Source organism: Falco punctatus (assembly GCF_963210335.1).
Source record: "Falco punctatus genome assembly, chromosome: 20".
NCBI classification, from domain to species: domain Eukaryota; kingdom Metazoa; phylum Chordata; class Aves; order Falconiformes; family Falconidae; genus Falco; species Falco punctatus.
In genome coordinates this window covers 4231920-4246333 of record NC_137600.1, presented here as the reverse complement: position 1 = coordinate 4246333, position 14414 = coordinate 4231920, and the positions used below count along the sequence as shown (strand labels likewise).

General features: G+C 57.3%; 1 protein-coding gene across 3 annotated transcripts in view; it reads right to left on the bottom strand.

The window, feature by feature from the left end:
* Positions 1-4151: 4151 nt before the first annotated feature.
* LZTS1 (leucine zipper tumor suppressor 1) overlaps positions 4152-14414 on the bottom strand; it is a 30246-nt gene continuing 19983 nt past the window's right edge. For 2 of the 3 annotated variants that reach the window (XM_080370181.1, XM_080370180.1), the window contains exons 2-4: positions 9622-10109; positions 8379-9200; positions 4152-7093 (exon numbers count right to left, since the gene is read on the bottom strand). In XM_080370181.1, the coding sequence (XP_080226307.1) occupies positions 6428-7093; positions 8379-9200; positions 9622-9972 (1839 nt within the window). In that variant the 5' untranslated portion in view covers positions 9973-10109 and the 3' untranslated portion in view covers positions 4152-6427. The remainder of the gene's footprint in view (positions 7094-8378; positions 9201-9621; positions 10110-14414) is intronic. The other variant, XM_080370182.1, reaches the window with a different exon arrangement.

Genomic DNA, 14414 nt, shown 5'->3' with positions numbered 1-14414 from the left:
GCACTCAGTAATGCAGGTTTTGAAAACATGAGTAAGAGGAGAAGTTCCAGAGTCCAGTGAATTCCTGAAATCCTTCAGCAGGTGACAGGTTTTGGGGACAAAGGTTGAACAAGCATTCCTGAGGGTGTGTGAGCGCTGCGAGCGAGCGAGGCAGCTGCCTGCCACCAGATACCTGCGATGTCTGCATATGGATAACATGGCTCCTGAAGCGTGCATGTGTTACAGAGCAAAGCGAAAGGAATTCTGCAATTAGAAGAATATTCATGGAAATTAAGCTCTACTAATTTGCAGCTGATGGGAGCAAAGGGAAAAGAATGAGATTGATTCCGTGGCTCGATGCAGGCTGGTGAGCAGCTCCCACGCACCGGCAATCCATCAATGATAGTCTGGCTCATCTGGGCCAGGCAAAGGTTTGGGATGAATATAAATAGCGAGGGTGGCTTTGTGCCGGGGATAAAATAGCTGTTGTCTGCAGCACGTGGGGGCTGCGTGCTCTGCCTGCGCTGCGTGAGGCCAGCCGGGCTGCAGCGAGCACGGTGCTGGATGGAGCGCAGCAGCCACGCAGCGGCACTGCGCGCCCGGCCAGGGGCGAGCGAAGGGATGGAGCAAGCTGCTGCTTGTCAGTTCCCCAGTCAGGCGTGTTGCTTCCAGAAGGACAGGGCCATTTCAAATCCTGTATCACCTGGAAATAACATTTATTTATTTTTTTTCCAATTCAATATTTAGACAGAAGTGCAAGAACTGCTTCAGAAATGATCAGACCTGCTGGAAGCAGCGGCCCATGCACAGACGCTTCTTAGCTTGCTTGGATGTCATGGATTGCAAGTGCGCTGAGCTTTTTAGCGGCGCTCGCGGAGACCAGGGGTAGGGCTGGCTCTGGTTCACTTGGCTTTGTAAGGTCAGGGGAGGAGGTCGTGCTTGTGGGCACAAAACCAGCCTGCTGAGGCTCTTCAGCTTTTATCTAGGGGACTTAATTCAGGCTTGCTTGCTGTTTAAACCCCTAGGACCGCCGGTTTAATGAGGCACGTATGTCCGGCAGAGATTTGGTGCCAACATCCAGCTCTGACCTGTCCCCTCTGCTCCCTGGACTTGTGCACGGGAGCGGCTGGGCTGCAGCGGCTGCGCTGCCCGTGCCACGCTGCTCCTCGCTCACAGTGGCTCCCGCCGGCATGCCTGAGCCTGAGCTCCTCCGGCTCCCGAGGCTCGAAGCGGGGCAGAAACCTCTGTGTTCCTCCTGGCTGCTGGAGGAAACGCATGTGCCACCCCAGGCAGAGCATCGCCACCCCACTGCCCGCAGGCAGGTCCCTGGGTTACAGCAGACCCTGTGCTACAGACAGGGAGCCAACAGCCCGAGCTGGCGCAGGGCTCTGCAGGAGAGGAATGACACAAACAGCGTTAGTTCCCATCAGCCGGAGGCCTCAGGAGCAGGCTGGGGCTTGCAGCACAGCTATTCCAGCACTGAGCTGGGAACGTAGCCCTTTGCCGGGAAGAGCGGTGGGAAGGCGATGGGCACCCGTGGCCAGCAGGAAGGGGTGCCCCTCTGCGTGGCGTCGGGCCGGGCTGTGCCGTGAGCCCTCCCTGGGCTCTGTGTCCCTGCCCGGCCAGGAGCCAGCAGCTCCGAACACGGCGCTTGGCTGGGTGTTAGACAAACAGCCCAATATTTCACGGCGTAGAGACAGCAGGTACCATGCTAAATGGGACGTGCTGATCTCCCAGCTGCTGCCTTAGCGCATTTACACGCTGTTTTTTCTTTTTTCTTCTTTTTTTTTTTTTTTTTTTTTTTTTTTTTTTTGTAATGACTAATGAGGACTGCCTGGGGGTCTTATCCCCCTTTGCCAACTGATGTCAGCCAGTCGGGTCCCTCGGAGAAGCACACGCCAGCTGTCGGCTCATTTAGGAGGGGAGGAGAGCAAACATTGGACACGTTTCCCCCACCCTGCCCCTTGGGTTTTCGGTTGGGACTGGCAGATGTAAGGCAGGGGAGCAGGCTGGTGGGGAGAGCCGCTGCAGGTTATTTGCACATCAAAAGCAGCTTTGCCTCCGACCCTCTATCACCCTGTGAGCATGAGGTGGCTCGATTTAATTGCTCTTTCAAAGGCAGCCCTGGTCTTGTCTCTGCTGAGATTTTAGGTCTGACTTTGCCCCCCATAGCCAGAAACTGGTGCAGTGGCACCAGGGTGTTAAAAGAAGATGCAAATCAGCTTTTCTCTGTCTTTAAGCTTATTTGCATCCGCTGATTAGTTCAGCAACTGATTCAAACTCCTTCTGTTTGAGGACGGTTGGTGCTCGGGCAGCTGGAGCAGAGCTACCCAGAGCATAGGCGAAGGGGGAACCCCAGTGACTGTGGGGGAGATGCACGAGCGGGTGCTGTGTCTCCCCTTTTGCCCCCAACACCTGAGCTAACCGTGCCCCTCGTGCTCTGACGCTTCCTCAGCTCGGGAGCCCTGGCACGCACCGATGCCATCCCATTCATGTTTAACCTCCACAGGGCAAGCACTGGGCATCAGAGGGAACGGCTTTGCCCCAATATTATCAGGGCTTTCTGCTCCTTCCCGAATGTGCCTGCTCTTGGGGGCGTGAAGCAGTGGGGTTGCAGCAGGGATCGGGCTGTCCTCTGCTGCTCAGCTTTCCTTGTGAGCAAGGGAGCCATGCTTCTGTCCGTGCATCAGCCCTACGAGGGCCAGGCAGTGCCCACCATCCTGATTTCTGCTGCTGCCTGAGGCAGAGGATGCTCTGAGCCCTCCCTGTGGGAAAGACACAGCTTTTTCTCATCAGTAGCTTCATTAGGGTTTTGGTGGAGAAGGGGTGGGACCCTCACCTGGTTTAATGGAAGAAGCAGCCCAGGGTCCCCAGGTCTGGGGATTTGGCTTCCCAGTGTGCTGTGTATTGCCAAGAAGCTCTTCTTATGGCATATGTGCCCTTGGGGATGCTGCGCTTGCTCCTGGACCTGCCCTGACTCCTGCTGCTGTTCAGCCCCGGTAAATCTCTGCTCTGCTGCACTGCAGCATTTGCAATTTGGTTGCAACCTTTGTGGGACAGGGATATCTGCTGGGGTAATGTGGGATAGCTCAGGGGTCTCTCCTTGCTGCTCTCTTGGCCCAGATACATGGACAAGCCTGGGAAGGGCTCGGCCAAGCCGGCAGCACCCAGCAGCCAGGGCAGGCGATGGTCGGAGGTGATGTGTAACAGAAGGTGCTGCTCAGGAGAGAGAGAGAGAGAGCCCTCGCACGTGGTTTTCTATCTCCTTCCTCCTCAGCAGTTTTCAAAGGCTCTAAAAATAAACTTCCCTCATGCCTCAGGCAGCATGAGCGAAGCCAAGGTTTCCCTGGAAAGCGTCAGTGGGAGCTGGGTGCTGGGGCCAGGTGCCCTTTTGGGGGGCACGGAGCAGCTCATGAGTGGCTCAGGGTCCCCACCTTGCTCTGGAGGGGTGAGTGTCCCCTGGAAGCAGCCAGAGGAGTCAGGACAAATGGCAGTGTTTTCTACAATTTGAGTGCTTCCCCCTATTTTCTGTCTCCCCAGCCTCCCCCTGTGCTGTTTAGACCTGTGAAACCACCAGATCCGTGCAAGGCAAATCGGCTCTGAGCTGATTTGGAGGAAAACAGCTTCAATAGTCAAAACATGTCCTTGGTTTCATCAAGGCATTTGTGCTGTATCTCTCCCTCTGGAGCTGTGTTCTCTGGCTCCCCTTGGGAGATGGACCAGCCCACGCCGGTGGGGCCGGTGGGGCTGGGGGCTTTGGGCTGCGCGGGGTCTGGATGAAAATCAGTTTCACCTTCAGAGCAGGAGGGCGAAGGCTGTGGGGTGTGAGCTGGGAGCTGGGCCAGGCGGATTATCTCCTCTTCTCCGATATCCCTGTGTTCGCCGGAGGCAAGTTGCTGCTTTTCCATGCATGGGTTATCCCAGCTGCACGGCGGAGATAACGCCGCTCACCCATGCGGCAAAGCGCTCGCGGGGCTGGAAACAAACAGGGCCAGGTGGAAGGATGTCCCCAAAGGGGACCTTGGAGTGTTGTGATAAATGATTTGTGGCTTGAGGGGGGTGTGTGTGATGTGCCCCGGAGAGGGGCACGGCAAAGTACCATCCTGCATTGCTGCTGGCTGGTGGTGAAAACCCTCCAAACGCTGCCAAGCCAGGCACTCGGAGAGACTAAATAAGTTTTAAAAAATTTATTTATAAATAAAACCATAAAATTACCAGTAGTTTACATCAGTCACCAGAAATAACATCCAAAAAAACCTGCAGAAAAATAATTATATGTACAGGCTGAGGCCGGCCAGCCGCAGAGCGGGCAGGGCGGCCGTGGCTCACACCGGCAGCGACACACCTGCGATGCGGACGGTCACACACAGCGTTGTGCAAAGGCAGCACATCGATGCCTCCGGGCAATCACATCATACAGCGCTGGCTGGCGAGGACACGCGGCTGGGGCAACGGGGACCTGGGACGGGGCCACCGAGGCCAGCGGGAGCGGGAACAAGGCTGGGCATTGCTGGGACAGGGGCTGCGGGATGGGGCAGCCGGGAGAGCTCGGCACTCCTCGGCACCCCTGTGTTTGGCACTGGAAAGCTCCTGGTCACTGCGCTCTGGCTCCGATGCGGGACACGGAAGGGCTGCAGAGCCCTTGGTGCAGGGCTATGGCTTGGATGATGCAGAAAATCCCGTCCGGCCCCACGAGCCAGAGCGGAGCTGGGTGCCGTCCTTCATCCCTCATCTTTCAGCTCTCCAAAGCATCCTTCAGCACGTCTGGGCAAAGGCTGGCTGACCCAGCGTGGCCCCGACCCACAGCCGCGGGGCTGGAACCGGGATTCGAGGCTGGCTTTTTTCCAGCAGACCATGGCTATGGATCGGCTGGTGCTGTGTGCGTGTGCCAGGACGGGCCGGGGTGCCCTGGGGGGTGCTCGGGGGCAGGTGCGGAAGGCACAGACTGGTTTCTGTGAGTCGCCCTTACAGGCTGGCTGGAGCAGGGTGAGGGATGCTGAATTTTGCTGCTTGCGCACAGCTTTGAGCCCTTGGCCAAATTTGCGGTATGGGATTGTGCAAGACCCCCCGCCCGCAGCCCTGGGATGGAGCCTCCTGGGCTGGTGCCCACCTCGCTAGTGGGTAAACAAACGTATTGCAGTAAAAATACCATTGCACTAGCACAAAGTAGTCCCGGCTGGAGACCTCCACCCTGGCAAGCTGGATGCTGGCTGACTCCCTCTTGGCCATGCTGAGCTGTGGCAGGACAGGAGAGTCACTGCTGGCGATGCGCAGTGGAGCCTGGCTATCTGCTTGCTGGTGGCAGGAGAAAATTTTAAGAGCTGGAGTAGAAAACAAAATGGAAGTGGTTGGCTGATTGCGTTTTTTTAACCAGCTCCTGTTGATGGGATCCCGTGGGTGTAAGGGCACAAGTGGAGATAAGGCAGCCGGGGTTCCCAGGAGGGATGGTCACAGCGAGCAAGTGAGAGCACACGGGGTCATGGGGCAAACACAACCGAGTTCCACCCCCTGATTCCTTGGGTCAGACTGTGGCTTGGGAATTTCTGTTCCTTTTTAAATCCAGTTGCCCATCTGGCAGCTGGAGGAAAGGGACACTGGGTCCTGGTCCATCAGAGTGGGAATGCTGGGTTTGCTGTGGCTGTGCAGGTCCAGGGAGGAGGGATGTGCAGGCGCGGCCATGGCCAAGGGACGGGATGGGTGCTGGGTGCGCTGTGCCCGTCAGTGAAAGGTGATTTTGGTGGGGGTGTTGGCTGTAACAAGGTGGAGGGTGCGTGTGTGTGTGGGTAGGGTCCTTCCTGAGGCACTGCAGCAGCCGAGGGACGGGAGAAGTGGATGTGCAGCCTGCGCTGGCGGCAGCTCCTCGGTCCTGTGGCACCCGGGGTTTGGCACTGACCGGAGGAAGGTTCAGGAGGTGTGAGAGCAGCGGCGCTTCCTCCAGCCTGTGGGAAGGGACCGGCTGGAAACGTGCCAAGGCTGATTCCTCTCAAAGAAGGTGGGAAGGGCTGTGGCGTCCCTCTCCCCAGAGCTGTGCTGTCATGGGACCCCCCCCCCCCCCCCCCGAGCGTGGAGCAGAGCATCCCCTGGGAGTTTTGCATCATCTTGTTACCCGACGGGAGATTATTTGCTGAAGTCCTGTTCCCTGACCACCCCCGTCGCTGGCTTCTCAGTCCTACAAGGGGGCAGAAGGGGGGCGAGGGGGAACTGCTGGCACGTCACCATTGGCACTAGTTGCTTGTTCACCTCTGTAACACGACAGGTGGCGGAGGGCACCGCCGCGGTGCGATGCAGGGAGGGGAGAAGGGCTGGCGAGCTGGCCAGGCCACCAGCTCCGCTAATAAATACATGGCTCATCTGAACTGTACAAGGCGTGGGGCAAGCTGCAGGGCAGCGCTTCTACCTGGGAGAGACTGCCACCCCTAAGCTGCAAGGAGGATTAGGCAGACCTGGCTCAGATCTCAGTGGCGATGATGTCCTCGTAGGGGACATCGGCACCGGGTATGTCCAGCTCGATGGGCTCCTTGCCATCTTCCCCTGCAGCGAGCTGCTGGAGCATCTTCTCCAGATTCTGGTTCCTCTTGTACATGTGCAGGTAGCTCTGCTGCAGCTGCTTCTGGTAGTGAATCACCTTCTCCTTCTCCTCCTTCCATGTCTGCCGCTCGTGCTGGAAGCCGGAGGTCATCTGCTCATTGTTGTCCCGCTCAGCCTTCAGCTCTGCCCTCAGCCTCTCCACCTCTCCCTGCAGGGCTTGAGCATCGTCCACCACAGCGCAGGGCCTGGCCACCTCCCGGGCTTCGCTCAGCTGCTCCTTGAGGATGGCGAGCTCTGTCCGCAGGTCCACGATCTCCTGCTCTAGCAGATTCACCTTCTCCCTCAGCAGCTCGGACTCGTTCTTCTTGCGCTGGAGCTCATTCTCACACACCTCCAGCTCCATGGCTTTGGTGCGCAGGGAGCCCTCCAGGTCCTGGGTCTTCATCTCCAGCCCTTCCATCTTCACCCTCACCTCCTTCAGCTGAGCCTTCAGGCTGAGGATCTCAGTGGTCTTGGTGTTGAGCTCTGTCTGGGACTCCTTCAGCTGCTGCTTCAGGAGGGAGATCTCCCCTGACTTCTGGCACACCTGTGGGGAGGGATGCAGCACCCCAGTTAGGGCTGTACCTTGGAGATGGGCAGCACCCACAGTACCCCATGCAAGCCACGCTGGGCTCAGCTGGGGTTCAGCATGTGGAGACCCCAGCCACAAAATCCCACCCGGGGAGATGCCCAGCACGGAGAGCCGTGCCTGGGCCCTCCAGGGGGCTGGAGGGGACCTCACGCCCTCCATGCATCAACACCCTGGCTGGCACGGAGGGCTGCTGGTGACCAGCTGTGAGGATTTAAGGAGCTGACACCCTCAGCGGAGGTGTGGAAATGGGGTGTCAAGGAAGTGCTCAAGTCTCAATACCCCGTCCAACATGTTTGCCGAAACCACCGCTGATGGCTCACGCGGTCAGTTAAACTTGCTGAACTTGTTTTGCAAGCAGACACCCAACTGCACCCCACAAAATTGCATGTAAATCCCAGTGGAGCATCCCGCTGGAGCCTGGAGCGTGGCTGGTACAGCTGCTGGGGGCTCGGCATCCAGCTGCACCCGGGGGGACCCTGCGGCCGCAAGGCCGGTGGGGCTTGCGGAGAGCCTGGCAGGGCGGCTGGCGAGCGCAAATAAACCAGAGACACCGGACGCGATATGAGCAATCCTCGCGTGCCAGGGAGCGAAGCTGAGCGCCGCGCTCCTCCAGGCTTGCTGGGCAGTAGCTACGCTTCTCCCTGCGTGCAGCCGAGCCGTATCGGTGGGTTTTATTCCGGCGGGTCTGAATTTTCAGCAGTTTAACAGCCTTTGTTCAGCGCTACCCAATCAGTGGGAAAATTAAGCCTAAGCAGAGAGTGGAAGGTTTTACTGCTCTCTAATAAATGGCCATGGCAAGTCCAAGCAGTTCCTATTTACTCGCAGGAAGGCGGCTTTACTGCTCCTTTGGGGCAGGCAGTCTGAAAAACCCTCTGCTGGAGGTTGGAAACGCAAAGTTATTTTAATGACTGGGTTTTTTTTTTTTATGCAGTAGTTGTTTCCTTATATGATGTGAAGTGCTGAGGGGTTAAGAGGGGCAGTGAGTCAATTATAACTTACAGAGCCTCCACGTGACAGACTAGGGCTCTCCTTGGCTTTAATATCTATCTCCTAAGCCTGGGCTTAGCGTGTGCACCACCTGCTCTGCTCAGCCCCTCCGTAGTGCTGCTGGATGAGGGCACAGAAGTGGAGCAGAGCTGTGTGGCTTATTGCTGGTGCTGGAGCCATCGCCTTCCACCCACATTCTTTGCTTTTGGCATTGGCAGCCCGAGATGCTGCTCGGTGCTCCCGTGCCACTTACCTCCCACTGGGTCTCCTCCAGCGCTGGGGCGAAGCTGGTCTTCTCTTTCTCGTAGGACCTCAGCTTGGTCTCCAGAAGGTTTTGCTCCTTCATGAGGTTCTCCAGCTCCTCCCGGAGCTGCTGCTTCTCCTGCTGCAGCTGAAACACCTGGAGGTGAAGGACCTGCTGCGTCCGCTGGGTTTTCTGCGAGGTTTGCTTGAGCTTGCTGTTGCATTTCTGCTTGAGACCCTCGAGCTCTTCCTTGCAGCGCCGCTGCTTCTCTTCGTATGCCTGGCAGGAGCTGACTTCTTTCTCCTCAAAGCTTGACTGAAGCTCCTGCAACTCTCCCTCCCTCTCTAGCAGCTTCTGCTCCAGCTCCTGGATGGTGGACTCATCCGTGGAGATGGGCGAACGGATGCAAGTGGTCTTCTCGGCGGCATGGTGGTGGGGGGCTTTGCCAGGGTTGAGGATCTTGTTGCCCCCATCGGAGAAGGACATGGCCTTGAGGCTCATCATGTTGCTATCCTGGATGATGGCACACTGCAAGATGTTGTGGGCTGAGCCCCCGAAGCGGCTGATGGGTCCCATGGGTGTGACGAGGGGGTCGAGCTGGTAGCTGCTGCTGGTGCTGTGGGTGGGGAGGCTGGACATGGAGTTCCTGCCGGAGTCGGACAGCCCCCCCGAGCACAGCACCGGCTTCAGCTCCTGCTCCTTGGCTTTGTCCGGGGCGTGCAGCTGCTGGGAGAGGTGTCCCCCATTCTCAGGGGAGGAGTGGAGGATGGCGCCGGAGCGGGGCAGCACTGGCTTGAAGGCGGTGGGTCGTGCAGCTGGCTTCTCCGCACCCTGGGGAGAAGAGAGAGCCTGTCAGCACAGACCGACCCCGCGTCGTCTGTTCTCCCCCATCCCTTCTTCCCCCAAGGACAAGACCCCCACGGTGGGAATGGCTCGGGTCTCCATCAAGGGCCAAAAGCTCGGGAGGGTGCTGATGGCTAAAACTGCCTCTGGTGGGAGGCTAACAGCATGTTTGGGAATGAGAGGACCCAGAGCGTATTGCTGATCCAAATTCCCAAAAGCAGAGGGTGGCAGAGTGCCCCCAGCACCTCCCTCCTGCCCCTCTCCTCCCACCTCCTTGGCGCAAACTATGCTCTCTGAGCCTTCTCTTACACGAGGACAACCCCACGGTGGGACCTGCACCCACTTTGAGGGCAGATGCTGTCCAGTGGGACCCCCCCACGCTTCTGGGGCCACCGCCTCCCCTACTAACCACCTCCAGCTGGCTAGGAAATGGCATCAGTTTCTGCGGCGTGGGCGTCCCGAAGTCCATGCTGCTCGTCCCAGCTTGGCTGCCCAGCTCCCCGCTGGCAAGCGCGGTATAGTCTGCTCGGTGGGAGCCGTGAGATTTCTGGCTGACCTTGATGTAAAAGAAGTCCTCATTCTTGCTGCTTTTGGAGCTGGACTTGTGGCTGGAGTCCTGGGAGAAGCCAAAGCGGAGCAGCCCGTCTGAGTACCTGTTGAGCTTTTTCAGGTGGGATGACTTGCGGAGCTTGTACTGGGAGGCTTGGCAGTGCTTGCTGTGGAAGCTGTGGCCAGAGATGAGGCTACTGACGCTGCCCATGCTGCTCCCGGGCTGGGGGCATGCAGCGGGGTGAGCGGAGCCCAGCCGAGCCGTGTGCCGAGGGGTCCGGGCAGCAGGTAGAGACGGCTGCTGCTGCAATCATAGCAAAGACCTTGCTGCGCCTGGGAGCTGCGAGCCTGGGGGAGGCAAAGAGAGCAGGGTGAGGAAAAGTGGTTTGGGAGGCGGGCGCGATGCTGCGCCCATAGCCTGGGCATCGGCAGGAGCGGGGCGGTTTCTGATGGTGTGAGTGGGTAAATGCACGCCTTGCACGCATGTTTGGGTACAAGCTGTTATCGGCATGTGAAAGGCTTTGTGCAAAGGGCACGTGCGTGCCTCAGTGTGCGTGTTTCCCCCTGTGTGTTGGGCTGGGGGAGTGTGTGCAGGCGAGCTGGTCGTTCCTCGGGTGTGCAAAGGGAGAGGGATGCTCGCTGGGGCTGGTACCCTGCGGCCAGCCCAGGGCTGCTCTTCCTCATCCCTCCGCAGAAGCCCAGAGTGAAGGAGGGCAGCAGATGAGGAAGATGGGGAAGAGCAGGGCTTTCCCCTGTGCCTGGGGATGGCTCCAGGAGCCTCCCACGAACTGCTTGCATCCTCCAGGCTGGCTGGCACCCTCCGTGGCACAGTTCCCAGCTGGCTGGGTGCATCCCACCCTGCACCCGGGGACTCGTGGGGAGCTGCTGGGTATGGTGCAGCCGGATGAGGCCAGGAGGGTTAGGAGACACAGGAGTCTTTAAAAATAAAGAGAGGAGGAAAAGACATTTGTAGTGATTTTTAGGTGCCTAACAGGCACTGATTTCAACAAGCACCTGTGCCTCCTGCTTATTCCATGCTGGATGGGTCCCATCTCCTGACAGCTGCGTTCGACTCTGTGAGCTGCAGTCACAACCTTTTCTGCATCAGCCTGTCGCTCCCTGATTTCTCGACAATTTTCTGTGCTCCTCTTAACCTACCTGAAAAGGGATGCTGTGAGGCTTAATTATGCTTAATGTCTGTGCAGCACTTAAGAAGACGAGAGGCATTATGTGTGTGCAAAGTATTGTGATTACGGTTCAGAGGTATGCAGGGCTCTGCATTAATTCACTTTGCTATGGGGGAAAAATGTAAAATAAAATCCCAGCTCCTGGTGGCCTTTGCGATGCTTGGCTCCCAGTGCCAGGGCTATAATGGAGATGCATCTTCCATCTAGATCATTAAAGGGTGAGGCGGGGAGAAGAGGGAAGAGCTGCTCGTAGGCACAAGTTAGTGTGTAATCAAAATGAGCTAAATCCTGTTTGCACAGGGTGATGAAAGAAGAAGCGTTTCTGCTCTCCGCTGCATGCAGAACAGCCCAACGCGCCCGCTCTCCAGTGGGTCTTCTCCACTGGTGCCCCATGCCAGTCTTCCACCGCCTGAGCAGACATCCTGGGGGGTAAAATGCCCCCTGGCAGCAGGAGAGGGTCAGGGGGTGGAGGGGGTGCAGGCATGGCGTGCCAGGGCATCCTCGCTGCCTCATCCTCAAAGTCCAGAGAGTTGCTCCTATGTTTTTCCCATTCTTCGTGACGTTCTGCCTCACGCCTGGTCCGGTGCAGGCTCCTCTGCATCCTGAACAGGGTAACACAAACCTGTGCTCATCCCTCAGCTTTATTTGTTTTCTTTTTCTCTGCGCCCTGAGGACCCAGATTGATTAAGTGTCAGAGAAAAGTCCCAGAAAGACAGAATATCCGCTTTAATCCCTAAATCCATTTTTAGGAGATTAAGAGAAGTAAGTAAGAACCAAGATCTGAACTGCTGCCTGGATGCTGATATGCTAAAAGCGATCGATGGCTTTGGCTTCATTCATTTTTATAGGGTAAGAGGCATAATGTGCATGGAGGGGGACGCGTCGCTGCAGGGAACGGGATAACTGGCACAGGAGGCTGCTCTGCCTGCGAGTCCCTGACACCACGCTTGTGTGTCTGTGCCTGCAGAGGAGGAAAGGCAGTGTCACAGCTGCCAGCTATCGCGACAGCATCCCAGAGACAGCGCTCGATGTGTGCGAGCGCGCGGGAAGGGGGAAGCAGCCGCTATATGTAAACATATATATATATATGTGTAAACACCTATGGCAGAGGTGTCAGGGATGTTTGATTCCTTAAAGCACAGAGTGTTGCAGGGTCATGTTGCTGGTGCTCCAGGGATGCTAGGCTCACTGTCCCTGTGGCCAGATCACCCATCCTCTTGGATAGATGCGCCCTTAGTTTTTTGGGTGCCTGCAGAAGACAAGAGAAACGTGGGGAGGGAGACCTGGGACTTTCCAGCCTCTTGGCAGGAGGTGTTTCAATCAATCCCAGCCCTCCTACACATGCCTGAGAGGGCTGGGCACGTCTTTTTCTTCTTCTTCCCTCTTTCCATTTAGAAGTGAACACTTTGAAAGCCGTGGAGGAGTTGGCATTCACGCACGATGTGAGCAGAAAGAGAAAGGCTCTGGAGACAGCACAGCTGGGAGCACACCGGGCGAGCGGAGGGCGCAGGCTTCTGCCCCAGCACCTCCAAAAGGGGGGACCAGACTTGTCCCCCTCCCTTGTTCAGCCTCTGTGGCACATGCATCTTTCCCTGCATCAAATCTAGTGACCGTGTGATTACAGGGAGCCAGATCAGTTTGCTGAGCCAAACAAAAACTAGTCACTATGTACATGCGTATATATTTAGACGCATGTATATATGTATATTTTAAGGGGGTTTGCATGCTTGGCAACGGCCACAATTCAGTTAGGTTAGGCATATTGCAAAGTGTAAAAGGGGGTTGGGAAGAAAAAAAAAACAAACGTGAGGGTGCTGGGTCTGAAAATGCCCCAGCAACGGTGGATGCCCCAGCCTGTAGGGCTGCGGGGGGCGGCTGTTGGCAGTGGGGGGCATGCCTGGGTGAGCGGGGGTGCGTGGCACCCTGGCTGTAGGCACGAGTGGGGAGCTCATGCTGCAGTGGGGCAGCCTGCAGGGGCATGAAGGTGTATTGGGGCCGGACCTGTGCGTGCCTGTGGGGTGCACGCTGTCTGCTGTGGGTCCGTGTGTGGCTGCCAGCGCGCGATGGTGATGCCACCCTACCAGATGCCACCTGCCGGATGCCCATCCTACCAGATGCCACCTGTCAGATGCCACCTACCAGCCCAGCTCTGCCCCTGAAGCCAAACCCTGCAGCCCCCCACCCGCTCAGCTCCTGGCCTCGCCTGGCTCTCGTGCTAAATGTGATTACTTTGGAACGTGGTTTGCCCTGTCACTCACCAATTAACGAGGACAGAAAGCCAGAAAAGACACAAGCCTTTCCCTCTCGCTCTGCTGCCTCCAGCAAATGAGCCCTTCAAAGCTCTTTTGTCGGCGCCGTGGTGGGGAGGGGGCCGGGGCGACAGCACGAGGCTTGTGTTGGTGGGACCCCCGGGGTGATGCTGTGCCCAGGGGCAGTGCCTGGGCTCCACGACCCTTCACAGGGCTGCCAACAAAACCCGCTGAGGCGGAGTGGTGAGCCAGGAGGTGCGGGGGTCTGGCGGTGGGCACCTGTGGGACAGACACCCAGTAAACACCCGGAGAGCGTGGTCTAAACCCCCAGGATCAGGGGCTGAGTGCGCAGATGCACCCACTCCTATTTTTGCAGAAATAGAGGGGAAAAAAATGAATGGCATCTCGCATTCACTGCAGTCGTGCCTACCCCGCAGCCGCACATGGGAGAAGGACTCTCCCCATCGCCTCCTTTCTGAATGGTCTGCAGGAATTTAATCTTATCTCCTTACAGCAGTTTCTTTGAAGCCTTTTCCTCTCCCCTGCAGAGTTTTCACAGGCAGTAGCTTTCTCTCTGCCTTCCTCAGACAGGTCACCTTCGTAAGAGCCTTCGTTTCCTTCCAGGCTTCGCAGTGCTATTCCCTCCCTGCTGATCCTGTTCCTCTCCCCTCGGAATGTGAAAGCTTTCTTCTCCCCTGCACTCTCTCGCCTACTCTTTTTTCCCTCTTGGATTATTATTCATCATTTCTGTGCAGATGCACCCACACATTTGGGTGTTTGTTGGGAGATGCACAGATAATACAGAAGCAGCAGCAGCTGCCAAGAGCCTGGATCCAGGAGCAGCCTCCTTCCACTTTCCCTCGATCGATGCCAGCTGATGTGCCCCTCTTTTACTCAGTGATTTGGGTCTTTGAGACACCCGGAATGTGGCCCCCAGGGGAAAAATGTGGGCATTTCCATGGTAAAAAGCCATGCATGTGCTACAGGGACTTAAGTTTTAATGAAGAGAACGGCTTAATCCAAAACTTGGAACACAGCGATCTCATTGAGCTGGATTTGGGATCTGCAACCACAACCAGGTTCTGGCTTCAGGACCCTGAACACCGAGGAAGCCCAGGCTGATGAGATGGACCCGCGTGGGGCTGCGCGAGCATCTGCCTGTCCCTGCTCAGGCTTCCCAGCTCAGCCCCCTCTCCCCGTGCCCAGCTGGAGCCAGG